Genomic DNA, 26257 nt, shown 5'->3' on the forward strand with positions numbered 1-26257 from the left:
TTTTCAAGTGTAACTAAGAAGTTATGACCTGGACATTTGCTCAATACAGTATGCCATCCTGTTTCATTGCATGTGAAAAGTGTGGTGGGGGTGTTCAGTATCAAGACTGAATAAGTATATCAACCTCTTTACTTATTATTTATGAATAAACTAGTACAAAGTTGAAACATGAATGATGAAACCAATAACTACAAAGCAATATTTGAAAAGAGTATTTTTATTAAAAACATATGTACAAATAACAGTATTGGTGAATGCTTTCTTAATGGTATCAAAATTAAAGAATTACAAGTTTAAATAACAAGACAATGAAAAGCATTAGGACTAGTTGAGAAAACATGGAATAAAAAAGTTAAAAAAGAACGACAACTATGAAAGTTGTTATTTTAAGAACCGTTACTATCGGATGACTTTGTATATATGAACCTCAGCACAGCTGTAGCTGTATGGTGCCAAAGGTACAAGTGTACAAGAAATATTTATCAAATGATTATTTATCTTACTTTTTTAAGACAAGGATTCTAAATACTAAAATCTTTGTAACAAGAATGGAGTTTATAGCAGTTGCTACATGCTTGGAGTAACCTGACTTGCACTGAGTAACCCGACTTGCACTGAGTAACCCAACTTGCTTGGAATAACCTGACTTGCTTTGAGTAACCCGACTTGCTTGGAATAACAGTATCCCAATTAAAAGTAGTTCTCAATTTAATTTGCATGAGAAAGAGAGAGGACGGAATAGAACAGTCTTCAATAACACAGTAAAATTAAACATTTTCTCAACTAAAAGTATGAAAATTTAGTAAAAATATTAATATATTTCAGGCAGTAAATATTGGTGCCAGTATACAGCAAATAAATGTCAATCAACAAGTTTAAAACTGATGGACGGTTTAAAACTAAACGACGCAACATACTTGTTGTATGTATGTAAAATGTGACTTAACATCAATACACATGACAATGTTATATCACAGATTGTTACTTTCACACTAGAAAGTGGGATGGAATACAAAAATATACTAAATGATCATTACTCGGAAAAAAGGACACTTAGGAAGTGCGAGTATTGTTTGAATAATTCATGTATTTCCGTAATCTGACTGAAAAATTTGGATCTGAAGTATAGAACTTCTAAAAACAAAAATAATGGTTAATTTCAGAGTTGTAATAAACATCTCAAGGTTATAATTAAAGCAACCATTTGAAAAAGCATGTATATATATATATATATATATATATATATATATATATATATATATATATATATATATATATATATATAAATAAAGCATTCAAAAACATATACATGCTGTATATATTCTGGAATTTGTCATACACTGTTATTAGTCATGAATTAGTCACGTAGACTGTGTACTCTAGAATTTGTCATATATAGTATAGTATAGTTTGCCATTAATTAGTCAAAATATGATAATTATACATTATACAAATGAAAGTTATGTTAATGCTACAACTAAAAAAAGAAAATTATTTTCATTAGGAGCTGTAATCCTGTAGCCATTAGTAGCAGTCCCTTCTAGGAACTTGAACCTCCGATATAAATTTAATGAACAAAATTTAAGGAATCATTTTTAAAAAAGTGATATTCATTGAAATAAAAAGATTTTGATTCGTAACTCTGCTCTTGCCCCTAACAAATATCCTTCCTTTCAAAATGTGAAGATAAAATTTTACATAAGTTTCACGTAGAAAAGAATACTTTTTTTTTTCAAAATGCTGAATGTGTTCATAAAAACTGTCCGGCAATTTTCATGAATTATCTCCTCAGTATGATTTTTGTTTAATTTCTAAGACAGTGTGTGAGGAAAGGAATATAAATTACCAATAGTGCACTAATTGGTTTTATCACAGATACAGCTTTACAGTTTATACTACAAATATATGATTATCCATATAAAAAAAGTCACAAGTCCCAGAAAATATGTCGCAGTTAAGAACAATTGTCATTCATACTTCCAATTATCTAAGATAAGGAATTTATTGTATAGTCCGATTTTCATACTGATCTGCACTGTTTCAAAAACTCCTCCTAGTTGCTAATTATATCCGAGTTTCATCCATTCGGTCTAATATCTGCTTCTTCTGTTTTTCAAGTCTGGTGAGTTCCACTTTAAGTCGGGTTATATTGTCATTTGTACTTGAGTTCCCTTTTGACTTGCGGAGCTCTTCTTCCTCCAATTCCTGTATTCTGTCCCGGAGTGTAAGTATGGACTTGTTGACTTCTGTAAAGTCAGCACACAGGTCGTCATATCGATCCTCTGGCGATTTCTGAATAAAATAAGGAATAGAAAATCATTCAGAGATTTGTAATGCAAAATATAATGTGATTCTTTAAGACTTAAGCAGATTAAAAAAGATGAGAATATTCAATGTGATCTGATTATTTGAAGTTTTTCATCTGACAGCATACATTAATCAAGACGAATTTGTCTCTGGGAGGCAAATCAGTTCTTTCATCTCACTCTCAGCCCAGAAGATGGTTATCAAGTGTACATGATTTTTTTGGTTCTATTTATTACTTTCTCAGATTTTTAAAACTGTCCCTCCAATTAAGCCAAGTAAAAATAAATAAAAAAATTATGTTACCTAAATTTAAGGTTGCAACCTCCATATTCTCCATAATTTTCAAATTTGATTATGATTGTGATGAGAATTAATCAGGACTTAAACAATTTTATTACGATATTTAATCAAAAGTTTTTCTCTAACATTTTGCACCATTTGTTGTAAAAAGTACTTTGTGGGTGACGCTAAATATAAAATAGAAAATGGTCATGTAAATTTAGTTGTTGACAATATGCATGATTCACTGAAAAACTACTTTTAAAAACCCTAACACATGAAGCCAACATGTTGTTGTTTAGAGTTTGCTTTGGGGCATCAAGTGGTGACTAATGTGGTATCACCACTGTGATGAAAAAAGTGGTATCATATCTTGAGAAATGTGGTATCATGTGCTGAGAAATTTGGTATCATCAATGTTATCATAACAGCAATCATACAGTAATGTGTGGTATCACCACTCTAGTTTTAAAAGTGGTACTATGTCATAATTAAAAGTGGTATCACCAGTGTGATGATAAAAGTGGTTTTGTGGTAATAACAGTGGCACCATGTGGTAATAAGTAGAGGACCTCAAAATGGGTTATGACTTAATAATGAATTTATGAAACAAGTTTAATACTGTCTAGCTTTTGCTTACCAAGTGTCACAAAATCTGGACATTATTCAACTGGTTTCATAAATTTAACATTAAGTCATTTGAGATTCTTTTTAACATATAGTTTATATTTTATTTGAAATAGTTTAGAGAGAAAGAAGAAAGAATAATTTTGTTCATTCTGACTCGGGTGCGGCATGTTTAATTTGTTGCATGTTAAAAAACAATCAGTCACAATAATAATATTTAAAAGGAGACTTTTTAACAAATTATAAATCAAAGTAGCAACTGTCCTTCCATATAAATAGAACATTTGATAAAATAATTTTTCAACACAGAATGTCCAATGGAAATTATGTGTGATGTCACAGTTTGACTCGGACAGACGATCAATATTCATACTTTTAGAGTTGTTGGGATATTCATGTGAAAGGATGATTACTGGATGCAAGGAATCCAGATTAACTGTAATGCATTTGTGATAGGATATTTGCATTATATTGATTTGGAACAGTAGACTACAGTATATCCTGGTTTTGACATGCGTATACAAGTTTTATTTACCCAGAATTACATCATATATTTTACCATGTAACAATGCTGTGGTTCCATAATTTTATGACCGCTCCAGTGGCCTACTAGTGAGAGCGTCTGCCTCGGATGCGGAAGGTCATGGGTTCGATCCCCAGCCGAGTCATATGAAAGACTTACAAAAATGGTACTAACAGCTGCCTTGCTTGGAGCTCAGCATCAAGAGGTTAGTGTTAGGACTGGTACTCCTGGTGTCAGGATAATATGACTGGGTGGGACATCATGCTACGTGTCTGCAGCATGATGTCTCAGTGCTAGACATCACTATAAACTGTCACACTGCAGACATCGTAGCGATATGACTGAAAAATTGTTAAAGCTATGTTAAAAATCCAAATCACACATACCCACCCACCCATACATTTATGTCATTTGAAGATTGGTTTATCTCCACATTCTTCTGTGAACTGAGGTGAGTTTATTTACTCTTATAAGTTACCATTTAAACCACTTTTGTATAGAGTTAATACTGCCCACTGCTCTTGCCAAGCCCACTATCAACTGACTAATTCCCTTCATTTTATTTTTTTGTTATTTTTTGTTTGGGGTTTAATGCTATTTTTCACTGCATAATGGCCTGTACATTTGCTTAACTAGCACCCTCTAGGGTAAATTGGCCTGTACATTGGCTTAACTAGCCCCTCGGGGGTAAATTGACCTGTACATTGGCTTAACTAGCCCCTCTGGGGTAAACTGGCCTGTATATTGGCTTAACTAGGGCTCTCTGGGGTAAATTGGCCTGTACATTGGCTTAACTAGCCCCTTCTGGGATAAAATGGCCATATTCAGACATATATGATTCTTTTTCCACAATTCCATTTCATAAGTCAAACCAAAAATGGCCACCAAAACAAAATGTTTATAGTAATTGTAAAAACAAAAAGATCCAGAAGGCACGGTAAGGAAAAATTCCCAAATAATAGCCAAACAGTCAAAAGAATACTGCATAATAATTTCATGGATTTATCTGGACCAGTCAGAACTGCATAAAGCAATATTTTACCATGCTGTCATGTCAAAACATGAAACTGCACACACCGTATGTAAAATGTATCAACTATGTAATAAAAATGTTATCACCACTGTGATGATAAAGGGGTCATGTGGTAATAAAAGTGGTACCATGTGGTAATAAAAATGATATAACCACAGTGAAAATAAAAGTGGTACTGTGTGGTAATAAAAATGATATAACCACAGTGAAAATAAAAGTGGTACTGTGTGGTAATAAAAATGATATAACCACAGTGAAAATAAAAGTGGTACTGTGTGGTAATAAAAATGGTATCACCACAGTGAAAATAAAAGTGGTACTGTGTGGTAATAAAAATGATTTAACCACAGTGAAAATAAAAGTGGTACTGTGTGGTAATAAAAATGATATAACCACAGTGAAAATAAAAGAGGTTTCACCACTATGGTGATAAAAGTAGTTTCAAGTTTTTTCTACTAATGCATTTCAGTCTCATAATGAAGTATTTTTATATACAATACACAAGATTACAACTTATTTCTTGTCCCAAATTTTATCAAATGTTTAATACATACTCAAGAGAGCTGTGCATGCAAACTCTAAGAAGAAAACCTTTTATTAAATGGGATGTTTGCTTGATAATGGTAATAAGTAAGAAAGTATAATCAATAGAAGAATTATCTATTCCATACCTTATCCTCTGGCAGGTTGGCTGTAGGTAGGTCATCATGTTCCTTGTTCTGCTCATTTAGAAGTGTCTTCCAGAGAGCATACCCAGTCATGTTTGCAGTTGTAAAGCTGACTGGTGGTTGACGGGTTAATACTGTTGTTCCTATACAGATACCAAAATCACTGATTTATTTAGGAATTAAAATAAAACTGTATCGCTTGTGCAGAAAAATAAAAGTCTGGTGTTATAAAGTATGTATGTATTAGAGTCTAGTGTGGTAAAGTATGTATGTATTAGAGTTTAATGTGGTAAAGTATGTATGTATCAGAGTTTAGTGTGGTAAAGTATGTATGTATTAGAGTTTAGTGTGGTAAAGTATGTATGTATCAGAGTTTAGTGTGGTAAAGTATGTACGTATTAGAGTTTAGTGTGGTAAAGTATGTATGTATTAGAGTTTAGTGTGGTAAAGTATGTATGTATCAGAGTTTAGTGTGGTAAAGTATGTATGTATTAGAGTTTAGTGTGGTAAAGTATGTATGTATTAGAGTTTAGTGTGGTAAAGTATGTATGTATTAGAGTTTAGTGTGGTAAAGTATGTATGTATTAGAGTTTAGTGTGGTAAAGTATGTATGCATTAGAGTTTAGTGTGGTAAAGTATGTATGTATCAGAGTTTAGTGTGGTAAAGTATGTATGTATTAGAGTTTAGTGTGGTAAAGTATGTATGTATTAGAGTTTAGTGTGGTAAAGTATGTATGTATCAGAGTTTAGTGTGGTAAAGTATGTATGTATTAGAGTTTAGTGTGGTAAAGTATGTATGTATTAGAGTTTAGTGTGGTAAAGTATGTATGTATTAGAGTTTAGTGTGGTAAAGTATGTATGTATCAGAGTTTAGTGTGGTAAAGTATGTATGTATTAGAGTTTAGTGTGGTAGAGTATATATGTATGTATTGGAGTTTAGTGTGGTAAAGTATATATGTATGTATTGGAGTTTAGTGTGGTAGAGTATATATGTATGTATTGGAGTTTAGTGTGGTAGAGTATATATGTATGTATTAGAGTTTAGTGTGGTAGAGTATATATGTATGTATTAGAGTTTAGTGTGGTAGAGTATATATGTATGTATTAGAGTTTAGTGTGGTAGAGTATATATGTATGTATTAGAGTTTAGTGTGGTAGAGTATATATGTATGTATTAGAGTTTAGTGTGGTAGAGTATATATGTATGTATTAGAGTTTAGTGTGGTAAAGTATATATGTATGTATTAGAGTTTAGTGTGGTAAAGTATATATGTATGTATTAGAGTTTTATTTGGTAAAGCATGAACATATAGAGTTTAGTGTTGTAAAATATGATGTGGTAAAATATGTATGTATTAGAGACTGAAATGGTAAAGTATGTATGTATTAGTGTCAAAGTATGTATTATATTCAAGCTTGGTGTGGTAAAGCATGAATATATAGAGTTTAGTGCACTAAAATACAATGTATTACAGTTTAGTGTGGTAAACTGTGTATGCATTATAGTTTGGTGTGGTCAACTATGTATGTATTAGAGACTGAAATGGTAAAGTATGTATGCATTGGTGTCATAAATTATGTATTATATTCAAGCTTGGTGTGGTAAAGCATGAATATATAGAGTTTAGTGCACTAAAATACAATGTATTACAGTTTAGTGTGGTAAACTATGCATGCATTATAGTTTGGTGTGGTAAAGTATGTATGTATTAGAATAATGTGGAAAAGTAGGTATGTGTTAGTGTCATAAAGTATGTATGTTTTAGAGTTTGGTGTGGTAAAGTATGTATGTTCTAGAGTTTGGTGTGGTAAAGTATGTATGTGTTAGAGATTGTTGTGGTAAAGTATGTACGTTTTAGAGTTTAGTGTGGTAAAGTATCTATTAGAGTTTAGTGTGGTAAAGTATGTATGCATTAGAATTTGGTGCAGTATATATATATATATATATATATATATATATATATATATATATATATATATATATATATATATATATATATAGTTTATTGTGGTAAAGTTTAATATGGTAAAGTATGCATTATTAGAGTCTGGTATGGTAAAGCATGTATTATTAGAGGTCTGGTATGGTAAAATATATATTATTAGAGTCTGGTATGGTAAAATATGTATTATTAGAGTCTGGTATGGTAAAGTATGTATTATTACAGTTTGGCATGATAAAGTATGTATTATTACAGTCTGGTATGTATGTGTAGAGTTTCATGGCACAAAGGGACTTTTCTCAACACCAGCATCACTACATATCATTTTCATTATTTAAAAATAGATAAACTGGGCCTAGCATGTCTGCCAGTCTTACCAAATAAGTATAGTGATCTGGCCAAACATTAACATTACAGTCTATAGCAGAGGTTCTCAAACCACGGCCCACAGGCAACTTGTAGCCCATCAGCTCTCAGAAAGTGGCCTGCGAGGCCTCTATGTTTACTATAATGTATTTTAATAATTTCAAAAATTTATTGACGTTCAAATAAATAAATAATAACTAGACGAAAGTTGCAATAATGCACGATCTACAGTATTCTAGAGTCTAGAATGTTTTTTCTAAGTCTAAGAAGTCTGTCATTTTGGTCGAGCACTCGGAGCTCTGTCGGCGTTCTATAATTCACTCTGCGCTTGGTTGTTGTGCTCGGATATAATTATGGAATGCGCCCGTTGAGTTAGCGAATGAAACGTTTGGAAATTCCCTTTTCCCAGCCTTGAACTTCAGTAACTGGTTGTAAAGAACAGTTACAATTGTAAATTAATTATATTGATATCGGTTTTCAAAACTGATTTAAAATTGTTAAATGAACATTTGATTTAAAACCGAAAATGAATGTAGTGTAGGACTGACACTGACTGCTTTTAAAGTTTTAGAATTTGGTTGCTGAAAGTTAATAAATTTAAGGATGATATTACACGACTTTCATAATTTTATAAACATTTATACACATTTATAATTTTATAACGTTGTGGCCCGCTTAATTACCGAAAATAGTAGATATGGACCTCTACTTGAAAAGCTTGGGAACCACTGGTCTATAGGAATCAAATTAGTATGTGCCCAAACATTAACATTAAAGTCTGTAGGAATCAAATTAGCATGTGCCCAAACATTAACGTTACAGTCTGTAGGCATCAAATTAGTATGTGCCCAAACATTAACATTAAAGTCTGTAGGAATCAAATTAGTATGTGCCCAAACATTAACATTACAGTCTGTGGGCATCAAATTAGTATGTGCCCAAACATTAACATTAAAGTCCGTAGGAATCAAATTAGTATGTGCCCAAACATTAACATTAAAGTCTTTAGGCATCAAATTAGTTAATTTGTGCCATATAGGGCCATTTCAAGGTAAAGTTTTAAAAGTGTCACTATAATGAACTGAACAACAAAATTTTGAAGATCATCCCATTCTTCTGTAAAATGTAAATACAATAACAGATAAAGGTAATATATATATAATCCTTTAAATGACTGCATTTTAAAAAGAAAAGTGAAACAATGTCTCTTGTGGTACATGTAATGAGTGAAATCAACTTTTATATATATATATATATATATATATATATATATATATATATATATATATATATATATATATATATATATATATATTTTACAGTACTTAATTTATCTTATATAAAAACCTATAAGTAATATTATATTTAATTAATAAATGACCCTTTGATGTGAGAAATCTTGTGTTTCAGGACTGACTGCAGTACTGCAGGATGTAATCAATATAAGATCAAGTGCCTAGAGATAAATGTACTAAAGCAAACATCATCTGACTGAGACCACAGATTGTGAATCTTTGTGAGACAAACTGCCTGACTGAGACCACGGATTGTGATCTTTGTGAGACAAACTGCCTGAGATCTTAGTACTAAACTACAGCATCATGGGTAGTGAAACCAAATGCTACCATCCATGCATGATGGTCCATGTGAGATGCATTTACCGAGATTGCAATCTGAGTGAGATATATTTACTGACCTGAAGTGGAGTATCTCTGGCTAAGAGACCAGAGATTGTGATCCATGTGAGATGAACTGCCCTGGGCCTTGGCTTGTTTGATCTTATCCTCCAAGCTTCCCAGCACTGTATGTAACTTGTTGGTCATGGAGAAACTGGAGTACTTGGCAAGCCTACAAGAAAAGGTACCTTTCTTAGGGCAATGTTTGTTGGAAACAAGTTCATCTTAAAGTTTCAAATGAAATGAAGACATAGTATCTATTTAATTAACATGCCATACTAATTTCAGCAAAGATATCTTGTAACTAACAAGTTGCAATTAACATTTAAGAAGAAATGTAATATGGAAAGTAGAAATACTTTTTCTTTTCCTTATAATTAAAGATGGCCATAAATCTGTATTGGCACATTTTTCTTTAAAGTGTATACCTGCATGTACATAACCATATATTAAAGTGTATACCTGCATGTACATAACCATATATTAAAATGTATACATGCATGTACATAACCATATATTAAAATGTATACATGCATGTACATAACCATATATTAAAATGTATACATGCATGTACATAACCATATATTAAAATGTATACTGCATATACATAACCATATATTAAAGTGTATACCTGCATATACATAACCATATATTAAAGTGTATACCTGCATATACATAACCATATATTAAAGTGTATACCTGCATGTACATAACCATATATTAAAATGTATACATGCATGTACATAACCATATATTAAAATGTATACATGCATGTACATAACCATATATTAAAATGTATACCTGCATGTACATAACCATATATTAAAATGTATACATGCATGTACATAACCATATATTAAAGTGTATACTGCATATACATAACCATATATTAAAATGTATACATGCATATACATAACCATATATTAAAGTGTATACCTGCATGTACATAACCATATATTAAAATGTATACATGCATGTACATAACCATATATTAAAATGTATACATTCATGTACATAACCATATATTAATAAATAAGTATCTGAATGTTATATTATACTGAAGTTGATATTTGATATCTATCAGATATTTTAACAAATCAGCTAATTTATTTCTTGTTTTATATTTTACTTATTGGATCACAAAAGATCAAAATGTGACTCAAAATTAAATTTGGCTAAAGCTCTAAGCATTGAATCTTCAAAAGACTGGTAAGATTTGTTGAAGTCATGAAACTGTCAAAAAATGTAGAAATAAAAACTATTTTTCCTTAAAAAAATGGTTTGTAATTTAATAAGTGGTTTTTATTTTTTTGATTTTCTTAAGGATATAACTGACCTCTCAATTATTCTGTCCTTGTTGAATTGGATGCCATCCACTGTGGTGGTAGGTAGAAGCCTCATGTCCAGTAGGTCATCCACCATTTGAACCTTATCATCCTCTGTGTGGCAGCTTCCAAACATGGCCTGCAATAGTTTGAGAGCAGCCTGCTCCACACTGGCTCCTGTGCTGGCAGAAATAGACTGGGTCACATTCGAGGAGTGGCGGAATCGAGCAAAGAACAGGTCATCACAAACGACAGCCAGGGCACGGTGGTATTCATGTAGGAATTCTGGATCACTGTCATCTCGCAGATCACCTTAAAATCAAACACAATATGCATGTATGTAGTTATGTATGTATGTAACTATATATGTATGTCATATTCTTCTTATAAAAATTAAGATTTCTCTGGTGGTTCATCATCAAAACTCTTAATCGAGTTCATATAATGAGGGTATTTAAAGGACATTACTAGGTGTTATTTCACCTCATTGCCTTACTTAATGAGGGTGCTAAAGTGATACTGGTAAGAGTTATGTCACCTCTGTCCTAATGAGGTCTTAAAGAGATATTAACAGGAGTTTTATCACCTTTACCTTACTTAATGAGGTTGCTAAAGTGACATCTCTATTACTAAACCTTTGCCTCATTGTCTTACTGAATGAAGTTGCTAAAGTGATATTTCAAAGTGTTTTGTCACTCTTGCATTACTTAATGAGGTTCCTAAAGTGACATTGATAGGAATTATGTCATCTTTGCCTTACTTAATGAGGTTGCAGAAGTGACAATGGTAGGAATTATGTCATCTTTGCCTTACTTAATGAGGTTGCAGAAGTGACAATGGTAGGAATTATGTCATCTTTGCTTACTTAATGAGGTTGCTAAAGTGACAATGGTATGAATTATCTCATCTTTGCCTTATTTAATGAGGTTGCTAAAGTCATATAGCAAGGTGTTATTTTACAGTATAATACAGTGTTATGGTAATAAATGTTTATGGTATATGATGCAAACCTGATTTAATATGGGCTAGCGTATGGACAAGCACAACAACAAACTCCCCCACAGTATCTAGGCGTGCAGTTCGGATATACAGGATATGGTTATTGGCATCATAATGGAAAGAGTTTCTATATGAGTTGCGTCCAAGATGTTGATTGGCTGGGATTTTGTCGGCCAGAAGGACGGTCACAGGAGGATGCTGGCAGTGGACAGCAACCAGATCTGTGACAAAACAGCCAAACTTGTACACGATGAATGTTCGGGCATTGAGCTTGTTAAGATCAGCTGGCTGGAGTTCAGTGTCTTGTTCCCACTCTGAGTCACGAGTATCATGATAGCCTCCGTCTGAAATGAGAAATATAAAATACAACAAAATTAATGTAGATCAAGAAATTGTTTATATTCCTCAGTATGAATGTTCCAGAATGTCTTACTTTCAATCAGGTTAAGTGAGCCGGTAAGTTCAAAATCATTTTGGAAAGCTTAATCATCCATGGAAAGCTAACTGGTGCTTTACATAGGACCCACATTTCAAATTCTTTTTCCAAGCCAAATACCATATCTAAGATCCAATGTATCTCCAGTGCATAGAGGGTGTTAATTCTATTCATATTGTAAATTAATATTTGATAAAAACTCCTAATGTGTCTAAAATGTATTGAATAAAGCATTCTGACTGAAAATAATTTACCTCTAATGGAATCCTTTGCGGCAGACTTCCTGAAATCTCCCTTGGCAACAGATCTCCTAATTTGCTCCATTTTCTGGTAAAGTGGTGAGGCCATCAGTAGTGCCATCAGCTCTGCTTCATTCAGGGGAGCAGCCATATTGTAAGATGATGGCATAGATGGACTGGTTTCCTCATCATTTGGTCCAGATCTCTGGACTGATTCGAAGACCTTGCTGTGAGTTGAGTATTCTGGTCGAGACATTGCACTGTCTATGTTGAGAGCTTCGTTGATGGTCAAAACCTGAAATAGAGATTTAAAGGTCACTGGCCACATAGGTTATACAAAAGTGTGATATTATTATAGTCATTAAAAAAATGCATTCCTTATGAATGTACATCACAAATAAGGTTTAATTAGACTTAAAAATCCACTTTATAAAATAAATTATTTATTAGGCAATCTCTGTAAACAATTGGTAGTTTCCTCATACCAAAAACAGATATGACATACATTTATCCATTTTATTCAACCTAGCCATTTGTGTGTTTAATTTCCCCATATAAATATCTGTGATATATCTTACGATTGTGGTTTTCTTCAACAACCCAAAAGAGTGATGATGGGACAAAAGGGTTCTTTCTTTTTCCGAAATATCCTGTTTACTACAAAAAGTGGACTGAAGCTGTGGGATAAAATAGGGTGAAGAATCGGAAAGTTGTGCAACATCCTGCTTGTGCATTTTGAGACCAGTTGCTTTTTACACCCTCCTTTGGTGATGAAATCCATTGGTGTACAAATGAAAGTGAATTTGTTAGAGACAGCAGTGCCTACAATTTTCTCAGAGATTGTCACCTGAGAAGTTTGGACCTCCTAAATCGCATAGAAAGCTCTACAGTACATATGAGAAGAGGGATAGAAAGAGCATAAGTAAAATATATCAAATAAAGGATTACAGTACAGTAAAGTTACTGCAGATATAAAATATTAATGTTTATAACAATCGTCATACTTTTTGAACATGTAGAGTGTAGACTTTGATCAAACTCTTTATTTAGTATTATTATAACCAACATGGACTCAAATTGGTTTTTAAAAAAAAGAAAAATGAGGTATTACTCTGGAATGTTTATCAGTCATAGGTGCGCAAGTCTGTAGAATCACACACACACACACACACACACACATATATATATATATATATATATATATATATATATATATATATATATATATATATATATATATATATATATATATATATATATATATATATATATATACACACCTTACTTACCATATATAATAAGATACATAGAGGATATTTGCTTGAAACGAGTGAATAACGGATATATTTCATCGAGTGGGTGAAAAACTCAGTATTTTCACGAGTGGCATAGCCACGAGTGAAAATGCTAGAGTTTTTCACCCACGAGATGAAATGTATCCGTTATTCACTCGTTTCAAGCAAATATTCTTTTTATTTTATGCTCACATACATTGGCTACCTAAAGTTTGTGACACAGTGAATGAGAAGATTTCTTACGGTAATGTCAGCTATTTACCGTACATGTTCTGCTGTGCTATGTGTACATGCGCACAAAATTAGTTCCACATCAGATTGATGAAAATTAACTGATATTTCCAGAATAACAAACTACAAGTTTCAAGGATAACAGACAGGGATTATTAATCTGCTAATTATTAACTATTAATTTGCTAAGGTGCAAAATCAAAGGGAGGTAAGTATGTTCTGACCCCAAAAAGTAGTTCCGGTAGTGAAAAAATATTGTTATTTTTTCACTGCAGTGAAATATCAATAATATTTTAATTAGAAAATCAAGTAATTCACTGCTTAGCATAAAATAAAATAAAATAATTTTTTTTCCTGTCCCACAATTTATGGTGAAACTTATATATCCCAAGACTTAAGAAACAAAATAATTTTGTGCTGAATTTGTGCCCTCCCCCACTGCATTGTACAATAAAATATATAAAACACTTATTTGAAAATAAAATGAAAGAAACTAACCTTGCATTGTTATAATTTATTCCTTCTTTTTTCATCATGTGAAATTGATTAAAGAAAAAAACATACCCATGAACTCTGTATATGTAGTGGATTCTGGCTGGCATATGCATCCTTACTGTATTGTGTATTGCTTGTTTCAGACAACACATGACACATTGTTTATTGACATGAGATATAAGAAAATAAACCGTGTTTCATTGTGCTCGAAGTTTTGAATATGTTATAAGACTGAAAGCTGGATCCAACAAAATTGCAAATGAGACAGAGATATCAACTGATTGCTTGAGGGCACCTGCCATTCATGCATGATGCTGTGTAAGGTGCAAAATGATCAAGATGTATTATATCCAGGTTACTATATGATGGTATCTTGCAAATAAAAATCATTATTTGAAAATACAATCACTCTGATGAGTGCCAGCAAGGGCTACAAGTTATTGCTGTGTATACTATTTACCCTGCAAACATCAATGCCCATTTGTATTAATTATCATTACAAATGGCAAACAAATGAAAGCCCGGTTGGTGAATAAACACAACTAGCAGTGAGCAATAAACTCATTGCTTAAACTTGATAATAGGATATTGAATACAAAGGTTATTTCATTACAAAGCAAGCCAACCCCAGAAGCCAACTTTTGGATTCTTTTAAGTGTGTTGATTTTATTTTGTTTTTTTACAAAGTCCACTGACATAGGGAAGCCAGCACTGATTTCTTGTTACCAGTATTAACAGGAATTTTGAAAATAAATTGAAACAATGTAGTCCTTTGTGCACACACGTCGATATAAGACTAAACAGTACATTTGATTTTCAATAGTTTTATCTAAATGTTTCTTATCCATAGTTTATAGTGTTTTATTTTTCGGAAACAAGAAGCATCTACTTCGTTCTGTGGGATAAATGCAAGTCATTTCTGTTTGGCATCCTCTACAGGTGGGAAATCTTAGCTAAGGGGAAGTAACAGCATTGTATACCTCTATTTGAGTAATTAAATTATTATTTCTTCTGTACACTTGATAATTGTTTTGTTCTTTTGTGTGAGTATAACTCCTTCAATCATGTAATGCAAATCTGGTACTAAAAGAAACATGTTAGAGTATGGCTTGTGACCTTCAAGTTAACATGCTACATATAGTTATAATTGTTGTATCTAATACTGTATATACTTGCTTATAACATGAGTGTAACTGCAAAGACCCAGATCTACCGGCACATTATGCGTGAACAGATCTGGGCCTGTGCAGTTTGTTAGGAGTAATCTGTAGAACAAAAAGATAGACCCTAATCAGCAGCATTATGTTAAGGCAGATTAGGATCTTTGCAGCTTGTAGTTGTTGACTCGACTTATAAGCAAGTACATATGGTAGTAACTTAAAGTAACAGTGACGCTGATGAATTTATGCATTTTCAGTTCCTTGTTTATCAGAAGCTGATTAATTATGTTATTATATTAATATTAATTATGTCATTATTATATTAATATTAATTATGTTTTGAGTTGTTGATTAATCTAATTTAATGATATTTTTAAGTGGGGGAATCTATGTAATATACTCATTACAGCTTCAATGTAGTGGGTATGAGATCTAAGTGAACCTAACATTGCTCACGTCTGACATCGGGTTTTTTTCTCATTGGTAGCTGTATGACATGTATCTAAACACTATATGCAAACCCATTTTATATAAAATCTAATTTAGTTGTGTGCTTTGCATCAAAATTCTTGAAATTATCTTGTTTGGCTTTGAAAACAGTTGTGCAATGTTTCTCTAGCATCTTCCGCAATATAAACCTGAAATCAATAGGATTCTTCCTTACCCTAAATGCAAGCTGCCCAGAAAGTCTAGTCCTGGACTGTGATATATGACTAATATTATTGTGTGGAAAATATTTTTCTTCTTTCAATTACTGTAAAATTTACATTTGTCATTTTTTCCCACAAATTATTATTCTTCTTCCTTACCCCAAGAGCAAGCCAACCACCAAATCTGGACCAGGTCCATCAATTTTATTTGTGAGGAAATCATTTTCTTCTCTCAGTCACACTGAACTGGACCACTGTCCTTTGGATTTCAAAATGTATATATATCTTCCCCAACCAAAGCTATTTACTAAATTTTGTAACAGTAGGGCTATTGCATGGAGACAAACTAGAAAACAGACAGACATAAAATAATGTTGGCCTGCCTTATGGGAAACATATAACAAAGGGATGGCTGACCTCGTCTGCTTTCATCCTCTCCTGAACACTGCGTTGTTTCTGCTCGATTTCTCTCTCATGCTCCTTAGCTTCATTAGCCAACTCCTTCTGTTTTAAGCGCAATTTTTCCTCCTTCCGTTTCCGCAGCCTTTCTTGGAGGTTGCTCTGCATACGAAGCTTGTCGGCTTCCATTTTGTTGATGATATTCTGCAAATCACGCTCATGTTGTTGCAGTAGCATTTTTTGATCCTCCTCGCTTGCTCCCTGTTGTCTCAGCTTCTCAAGCTCCTCCTGCAAATGAAATCATCTCATAAGACATTCAGTATCTCACTATATGATATTTGTCTGACATGACATTCAATGTGTCACTGCATTTATGATATTTGTCAATATGTCACTGCATTTATGATATTTGTCTCATTCGACATTCAGTATGCTAGTGCATTTATGATATTTGTCTCATTCGACATTCAATATGTTAGTGCATTTATGATATTTGTCTCATAAGACATTCAATGTGTCACTGCATTTATGATATTTGTCTCATAAGACATTCAATGTGTCACTACATTTATGATATTTGTCTCATAAGACATTCAATGTGTCACTGCATTTATGATATTTGTCTCATAAGACATCCAATATATCCCTTGGATGTGGGAGGTCGTGGGTTCAATCCCCGGCCGAGTCATAAGTCATACCAAAGACTTACAAAAATGGTACTAACAGCTGCCTCGCTTGGTACTCAGCATTAAGAGGTTAGTGTTAGGACTGGTCAGCCTGGTGTCAGGATAATGTGACTGGGTGGGACATCATGCTACATGCCTGCAACATGATGCCCCAGTGCAAATTGCCACACTGCAGACATCGTAGCGATATGACTGAAAATTGTTAAAGGTACGTTAGAAATTCAAATCAAACCACACACACAATGTCATGAAGCATTCAGTGTCTCATTGCATTTATGATATTTGTCTCATAAGACATTCAGTGTCTCGCTGCATTTATGATGTTTGCCTCATAAGACATTCAGTGTCTCACTGCATTTATGTTTGTCTCATGAAAATTCAATGTGTCACTACATTTATTATGTTTGTCTCATAAGACTTTCAGTGTCTCACTGCATTTATTATGTTTGTCTCATATGACATACAGTGTCTCACTGCATTTATGATATTTCTCTCATGAAGCATTCAATGTCTCACTGCATTTATGATATTTGTCTCATAAGACATTCAATGTGTCACTACATTTATTATGTTTGTCTCATAAGACATTCAGTGTCTCACTGCATTTATCATGTTTGTCTCATAAGACATTCAGTGTCTCACTGCATTTATGATATTTCTCTCATGAAGCATTCAATGTCTCACTGCATTTATGATATTTGTCTCATAAGACATTCAATGTGTTACTACATTTATTGTGTTTGTCTTATAAGACATTCATTGTCTCACTGCATTTATGGTATTTGTCTCAAAGATGTGAAAACTCTATTAGCATTTAATATTATTGATAAAATACATCAGCATGTTTACTTGCCAACATGAGCACCTTTGGAGTAGTCAAATGGCATAGAGGAAAATACCATAGTCTTTCAGATCTCAAAATTAGGTCACATTCACCTACTTTTAGCATGGTTTAGTTGCTATTTGAGATGACTCTACATGCCAATTTTCATGTGCACATAGAATAGGGTCCAAGACATTAAAGACATAACAAATGGATAGCTAAACACAAATGTTACTTAAGTATGAAAATTAAGTCACAATCACCTAGTTTTGCATCACACAGCAATTTTCATTAGTGAAGGTGAAACATAGGATGTAAGATATTGAGTAAGTAACAAACACCTAAACATAAAAAGTTAGTCAAAAATGACCTAGTTTTGTTATGACTGAGTTACTTTTGCTTTGGTGTATCCAAATAACAAATGTAATCAGTGTAAATGAAATTTGGTCCAAGCTAATGAGGACATAACAAGTGAAAATAATTAAGCTAAAAATAATTAAGTCACTCAAAACTGCAAATTAGGTAAACTGACACTGTTTCAGAATAGTTGAGCTACTTTTATTAACAAGCCACTTTTTCATGAGTGTAGATGAAACAAGAGTCCAAGATACCAGGGGTGTAACAAGGTAACAGCTTAAAATAGAAAAGCCACTTGAGTAAAAAAAAGCCATTTGGTATGACTAAGTTACTCTTTCTGAAATTCATCAAAATACCAATTTTCATGAGTGAAGATTAAATACAGTCTGAGATATTGAGGGGGGCAATGAAATATCCAATGAGTCTTGGCTATACATACCTGTACACAGACATTAGCAATTAAGGTCCAGTGAGACTGAATATTTATCCATTCCTGCAATTCTAATGCCCTGAATTCCTTGAACACTTTGACAAAATAAAAATCCTGTTCATTAGTTTTCCAATGAATCATCTGCAGTTTGCATTTCCTTTTTTTATGTCCAATTTTTCACCTATTTACAATCTGACTGACTGATATCTAGTTATTAATGGTGGTGTTTGTTTACATTGAGAAACATTATTTGCACCAGTCGAAGATACTGGTGCTTTAGTACTTTTCTCCTTACCTGTTGGCAGGCATATCTGCTATTTATTGTTTACATTTTTAGAATCAATATTAGCACAGGACTTCACTGTGAAGTTTTACACTAATTGTATGCACCTTCATCTTATTCCTCCTTTCTCTGATAAGTTCCTCCTTCCGCTGATTTAGTGATTCCAGGTTCTTTTCATGTTTCTCCTTCTCACGAGAAGTTTCCTGCTCCAGTTCTTTGGCATAGTGCTTCATCTCATTCTCTATACGCTTCTGTTCAGCCTTTTCAAACTCTAAAAAGGAATAATAATAAATAAATAAATCAATAAATAAATAAATAAATTATAATAACAAGGATAGCATCTGCATGTTGAGCCCATAATTGTGGCATAGCAGTAAAATATGCAACCTTGATCTGAAAGTAAACATTTGAGCAATATCACTGATTCATCCATTGCATCAAAAATCTACCAGGGAGTTTTTGGAAATAAAAGCAAATGAAAAATCCTTAACCCAAACTTTCCAACACATTTTCTATGATTGTGCCCTTGACTCCAAGGTCAAAGGATCCAGTATGTGTGTCATAAAAAGAATTATCTTAACTTCATTATTGATTCATCTCAAGTACAAAAAAGTAGGTAAGAAAATATAAACAAATAAAAAACTTTAACCAGATCCTGAATGCAAATGTTCTTTGAATGTGAATCTGACCCCAAAATCAACCAGCAAACAAGTGTCACAGAATGAATTGTCACAGCGTCATAATGATTCATGCCAAGCATGATGAGAGTCTATCCTGGGGATTAGGAAATAGAATTATACAAATGATAAACTTTAAACAAAATCTTAAACTGTTTAATGTTTGTGGTGGAAAGTGACTACTGCATTTTACTTCTCATACATGTGGGTCAAATTCACTTCCTGCTAATGTGGGTTGCATTCACTTCCCACAAATTTGGGTTGAATTTGCTTCCCACAAATGTGGGTTCAACAATAAAAGTTGTTCCTGCAACCTTGTGAAAACTATGGTAGGTACATAAAAAGATACTTTTCTTTTATCCAAAGAAGTTAAAAATTAATATCAAGACAAAATAGGCACTAAATCCTTACCATGATTTAAACAGTTTAAATAGTTTCCACAATAAAAGAGAAAGAACCTTGAAATATGTCACAAATACTTAAGAAAAAAAGCCATTTTGGAAAATAGCACTATGCTACAAACTGATGCTAATGCTGTGCTTACCTGACCTCACCCACTTGTTTCAAAGGAATGCATGAATAATAATAAATAAACCTGATACTATCACATGACAAATTGAAGAAAGAGAACTAAAAACTTAAAATACTGATAAAGTGCAACCTAAAAAACTGAAAACCTGTTAAAAACATCCTCTAAAAGTAACCCATGAAATTCCATTACCTTCTCTCTCTAGCTTCATCCTGGCCTCCTCCTCTTTACGTTTCTGTTCAAGTTGTCGCTCCACTTCCTCAAGTTCCTTGGCCTGCTGTTCTGCACTTTTAGCCTCTGTTTTGTTGGAAGTAAACTCACGCAGAGCATCAGCAAACTCCTGAATAGCAAAAAACATGATTATACAGTTTGGAAAAGTGAAGATTTTTCACACCTGTATCACAGTCTTCATAAAGTTCTTGTTTATCATCAATTCATGATTAGCCCTCCCTCACCCCCACCTCCAACAGGAAAAAGGAGAAAATAACATTTAGTACTTTTCTACAATTATGATAGAGCACAGATACATACTGGTAGAAGTAGTATAATTAGGAATGAAGAAAAATATCTGCATTCACTCAAGAAACAAATATAAATAACACCTGAACCCTACTATAATTACTGGAACTGTACTAGACTATACTAGAACCAAACTAGAGTTCAATGGAATCTTACTAAACTTTACTGGAAGGTTACTAGACATCACTGGAACCATACTAACCTAGAACCTTACTAAACTTTACTGGAAGGTTACTAGACATCACTGGAACCATACTAACCTAGAACCTTACTAAACTTTACTGGAAGGTTACTAGACATCACTGGAACCATACTAACCTAGAACCTTACTAAACTTTACTGGAAGGTTACTAGACATCACTGGAACCATACTAACCTAGAACCTTACTAAACTTTACTGGAAGGTTACTAGATATCACTGGAACCATACTAACCTAGAACCTTACTAAACTTTACTGGAAGGTTACTAGACATCACTGGAACCATACTAACCTAGAACCTTACTAAACTTTACTGGAAGGTTACTAGACATCACTGGAACCATACTAACCTAGAACCTTACTAAACTTTACTGGAAGGTTACTAGATATCACTGGAACCATACTAACCTAGAACCTTACTAAACTTTACTGGAAGGTTACTAGACATCACTGGAACCATACTAACCTAGAACCTTACTAAACTTTACTGGAAGGTTACTAGACATCACTGGAACCATACTAACCTAGAACCTTACTAAACTTTACTAGAACCGTACTAGACGACTTTACAAGAACCTTAGTAGACTTCCCATCAACCTTACTAGACTTTACTGAAACCATACTAGACTATACTAGAACCTTAGTAGACTTCACTCAAACCTTATTAGACTTTTACTAAAACTTTACTAAATTCACTGGAACCTTACTAGACTTTACTTGAACCTTATTTGAACTTTACTATATTTTATGAACTACACTTTTTTATTTACTAAACTAACACACTATTTTATTTACTACACTTTATGAACCTTACTTTACTATACTTTATGAACCTTACTATACTATGCTTTATGAACCTTACTATACTATGCTTTATGAACCTTACTATATTATGCTTTATGAACCTTACTATATTATGCTTTATGAACCTTACTATACTATGCTTTATGAACCTTACTATACTTTATGAACCTTACTGTACTATACTTTACAAACCTTACTATACTATACTTTATGAACCTTACTATACTATACTTTATGAACCTTACTTTACTATACTTTATGAACCTTACTGTACTATACTTTACAAACCTTACTATACTATACTTTATGAACCTTACTATTCTATACTTTATGAACCTTACTATACTATACTTTATGAACCTTACTTTACTATACTTTATGAACCTTACTATACTATACTTTATGAACCTTACTATACTATACTTTATGAACCTTACTTTACTATACTTTATGAACCTTACTATACTATACTTTATGAACCTTACTATTCTATACTTTATGAACCTTACTTTACTATACTTTATGAACCTTACTATTCTATACTTTATGAACCTTACTATACTATACTTTATGAACCTTACTATACTATACTTTATGAACCTTACTATACTATACTTTATGAACCTTACTTTACTATACTTTATGAACCTTACTTTACTATACTTTATGAACCTTACTATACTATACTTTATGAACCTTACTATACTATACTTTATGAACCTTACTTTACTATACTTTATGAACCTTACTATTCTATACTTTATGAACCTTACTATACTATACTTTATGAACCTTACTTTACTATACTTTATGAACCTTACTATACTATACTTTATGAACCTTACTATTCTATACTTTATGAACCTTACTATACTATACTTTATGAACCTTACTATACTATACTTTATGAACCTTACTATACTATACTTTATGAACCTTACTATTCTATACTTTATGAACCTTACTATACTTTATGAAAACTCCATCATTAACATGGATAAGTAACTTTGAAACTTACAACTTTACTCAATTAATTAACACCCCAATTAGAGTAACAGATAAAAGTGCTACTATCATTGATCATGTCTGTACTAATAAACCTCAAAACATAAGTGAAATTAATGTGCCAGTGTATACACTGAGTGACCACTACTCAGTCTGTATAACTAGACATGTTCTGAAATCATTTAAAAATGGTCAACACAAATACAATACAGGGACTTTAAACAGTTTGATGAGGAAATGTTCTTAAATGATTTAGTTTGCAAACCCTTCCAATCAGTCTGCAATACAGCTGATGTCAACACTGCCTTAGACAAATGGCATTGGATGTTCAATGCAGCCTTAGACATGTATGCCCCAATTAAAACAAAAAGGGTTAAACACCCAATTACACCCAAGTGGATTACCCCTGAGGTCAATGAGGCTAGGCACCTAAGAGATAATTTCCACAAGAAAAAAGACTTGAAAAGCTATAGAAAGTGGAGGAATAAAACTAAGCACCTGATAGATAAGGCAAAAGAGAACTACTATAAACAGGCTATTAATGAAAGTAAGAGTACCAAGACATTGTGGAAGCATCTAAAAGAGGTAAACCCACCCAGGAACAGTTTTCTTCCCCTTAGACTTGATGATGATATAGCAACATCTGTACAAGACATTGTGGAAATGTTCAACAATTTCTTCATAAGCATCTCCAGTAACAGTATTCAGAACCAGACTAACATCTCAATTGAACGTGATGCTCTTCTATCATTTATAAGAGCTAAAATTCCTAATGATAATTATTTTTCAGTATCTAATATTAGTGAAGCTGATGTTTTGATATGCTAATTAAGGTGAATATTAATAAATCCTCTGGATTGGATGGTATTGGTCCATGAATTCTTAAAATTGCTGCACCAGTAATAACAAAGTCACTAACGCATATCATAAATTTAAGTACAATGAGTGGTAATTTTCCAGAAACACTGAAATGTGCAAAGGTTACACCTATATTTAAGAAAGGAGAAAAGGAGGATCCAGGGAATTACAGACCAATATCAATTCTACCTGTATTGTCAAATTCTTTGAAAAGCATGTAGCCATTCATGTCTATAAAAGTTTTTGAAACATACTCTCTATATCATAAAGTGCAATCAGGATTTAGAAAGTACCAAACAGAACTTACCAAATTAATTGATCTTTGGCTGAAGGAAATGGATAATGGACATATGACTGGGATTGTTTTCCTTGACTTCAAGAAAGCCTTTGATCTTGTTGATCATGAAATTCTGCTGCAAAAGTTGAACTGTTACAGGTTCGACAATCCTTCTTTGAACTGGTTTAGATCATACCTAAACCAAAGGTCTCAACAAGTAAGCACTGGCAATATTAGCTCTCAAACTTGCACTATTCATTCAGGGGTCACTCGAGACTCAGTTTTGGGCCCTCTCCTCTTCCTTATCTATATCAATGATCTACCATTAAATAATGAATCCACAGATACAAATTTGCAGATGATGCAACCTTGTTCTGAATGGCTACATGCTTTTCAATCTAGTTCTGACACTGAAGTTATCCAAACAAGATTAAACTTGGACCTTATTAGAGTCCAAAATTGGGCACAACAAAATAGGATGGTAATTAATGAAGGTAAAACAAAATATATGATTTTGGGGACATCACAAAAGCTACACAAGTCAGGGAACCCAGAACTATCTCTTGCAATAAATAATCATCCATTAGAAAATGTCAGACATGAAAAGCTTTTAGGTGTGTCTGTAGATAATAATTTATTATGGATGGGTTCTACCTTTGTTACATGTACGATGAATCAAGTTTTCCAGTAGATATAGCAAATGTGAAAATTTTATCAAATGTTAACTCAGACTCATGAAATAATGTCCAATAGATGGCAGCAGAAAATGGAAACATGATTATTTTAACAAGTACATATTTATGTATAAATTTATGTATCTATGTATCAGCCTGGTAAACATTAATGAATATATACATGTGTAGGTATTAAATGTATTTTAATAGCATGTCATCATGGTCCTGGACATGGTGCCATATAAAACTTAAGTTTAAAAATCCGTATAAAGTACATGCTTTAAAAAACAGCAGTAACAAATCTTAAAAGACACTGTACAAATTTGTTATAAAAACTGCATTATTTAAAAAAATTCCAAGTTTTTCTCAGGCTTTATAAAATGAAAGAGCTTCTTAATTTAGTTCACATAAAAATACTATTATTGAAGGATATAAGTTGATACAATTAACAAGCATGTGTTTTACTCTCAGTGGTTACTGGCAAGGAATGGGTTCTAGTTTACCTTCAGGAGGTATATGTGAGTCAGATGTGTTACTGGTTTACCTTCAGGAGGTATATGTGAGTCAGATGTGTTACTGGTTTACCTTCAGGAGGTATACATGAGTCAGGTGTTGTTACCTATTTACCTTCAGGAGGTATATGTGAGTCAGTGAGTCATGTGTGTTACTGGTACACCTTCAGGAGGTATATGCGAGTAGGTGTGTTCAATACATGACTGTAACAATTCCACCTTATCTTTGCAATTTGTTCCATGTGAAGGAGATTCAAGGCACACAAAAACCCCTCATTATACAGTGAAGAAATCCCTTAACTAAAACTAAATCAACTTCAGATTCTGAGTTGACAGAGAAGCATACAGGTATTATGGAGAATTCTACAGAATGTCCACTCCACCAAACCATAATCCAAAAGCCTTGCACAGTAACTTGAGCAAGAATCATAGATCATTGTGACCTTAACAGCAGGTCACTGAGGAGATTAAATAAACCCACCACATTCATGTCTGTACATACAACATTCTCTAAGGAAATGAACTAAATGCAAAACTTAACAAACTTTCTGACACAAGAAAAGTTATTCAGTGTCAATTTTTCCCTGTGGTGCAGAGTACCCTTTAATACACCCATCAAATTTTATGACTATGCATATAATAATGTCAGAGAAACTAAGCTAAATGCAAAATCTTACAAAATGACTAAAGCAAAAAACATTGGTCCCTGCATCCTACTTTTGCCTGTGGTGAGTGACATCCTCCAGGATGAATATGCCCATAAAGTTTCATCACCAACCATAAAACAATGTCAGAAAAAGTATGCTTAATGCAACAAGGTAATTTAACTGCTGAAGCATGAAAGTAGGAGAATGTGCCTGTAGTGTATTACTCTGAGATGAATACACCCATAAAGTTTCATGACTGTATATTCAATGGTGTTAGAGAAACTGCGGAAAATAATTATAAAAAATGCAATCAATGAAGCATAAA

The 26257-nt window shown here is 32.8% G+C and overlaps 1 protein-coding gene across 1 annotated transcript in view; it reads right to left on the bottom strand.

Moving 5' to 3' along the window:
• Positions 1–201: 201 nt before the first annotated feature.
• LOC149770287 (uncharacterized) overlaps positions 202–26257 on the bottom strand; it is a 94642-nt gene continuing 68586 nt past the window's right edge. Inside the window, exons 26-34 of the mRNA XM_089949250.1 lie at positions 20629–20776; positions 19338–19501; positions 16670–16939; positions 12437–12716; positions 11758–12090; positions 10759–11059; positions 9443–9594; positions 5441–5580; positions 202–2292 (exon numbers count right to left, since the gene is read on the bottom strand). Coding sequence (XP_089805376.1) covers positions 2065–2292; positions 5441–5580; positions 9443–9594; positions 10759–11059; positions 11758–12090; positions 12437–12716; positions 16670–16939; positions 19338–19501; positions 20629–20776 — 2016 coding nt within the window. The 3' untranslated portion in view covers positions 202–2064. The remainder of the gene's footprint in view (positions 2293–5440; positions 5581–9442; positions 9595–10758; positions 11060–11757; positions 12091–12436; positions 12717–16669; positions 16940–19337; positions 19502–20628; positions 20777–26257) is intronic.

This window comes from Sinohyriopsis cumingii, unplaced genomic scaffold, assembly GCF_028554795.1.
Source record: "Sinohyriopsis cumingii isolate HCF-2022 unplaced genomic scaffold, ASM2855479v2 utg002481l, whole genome shotgun sequence".
Lineage (NCBI taxonomy): Eukaryota > Metazoa > Mollusca > Bivalvia > Unionida > Unionidae > Sinohyriopsis > Sinohyriopsis cumingii.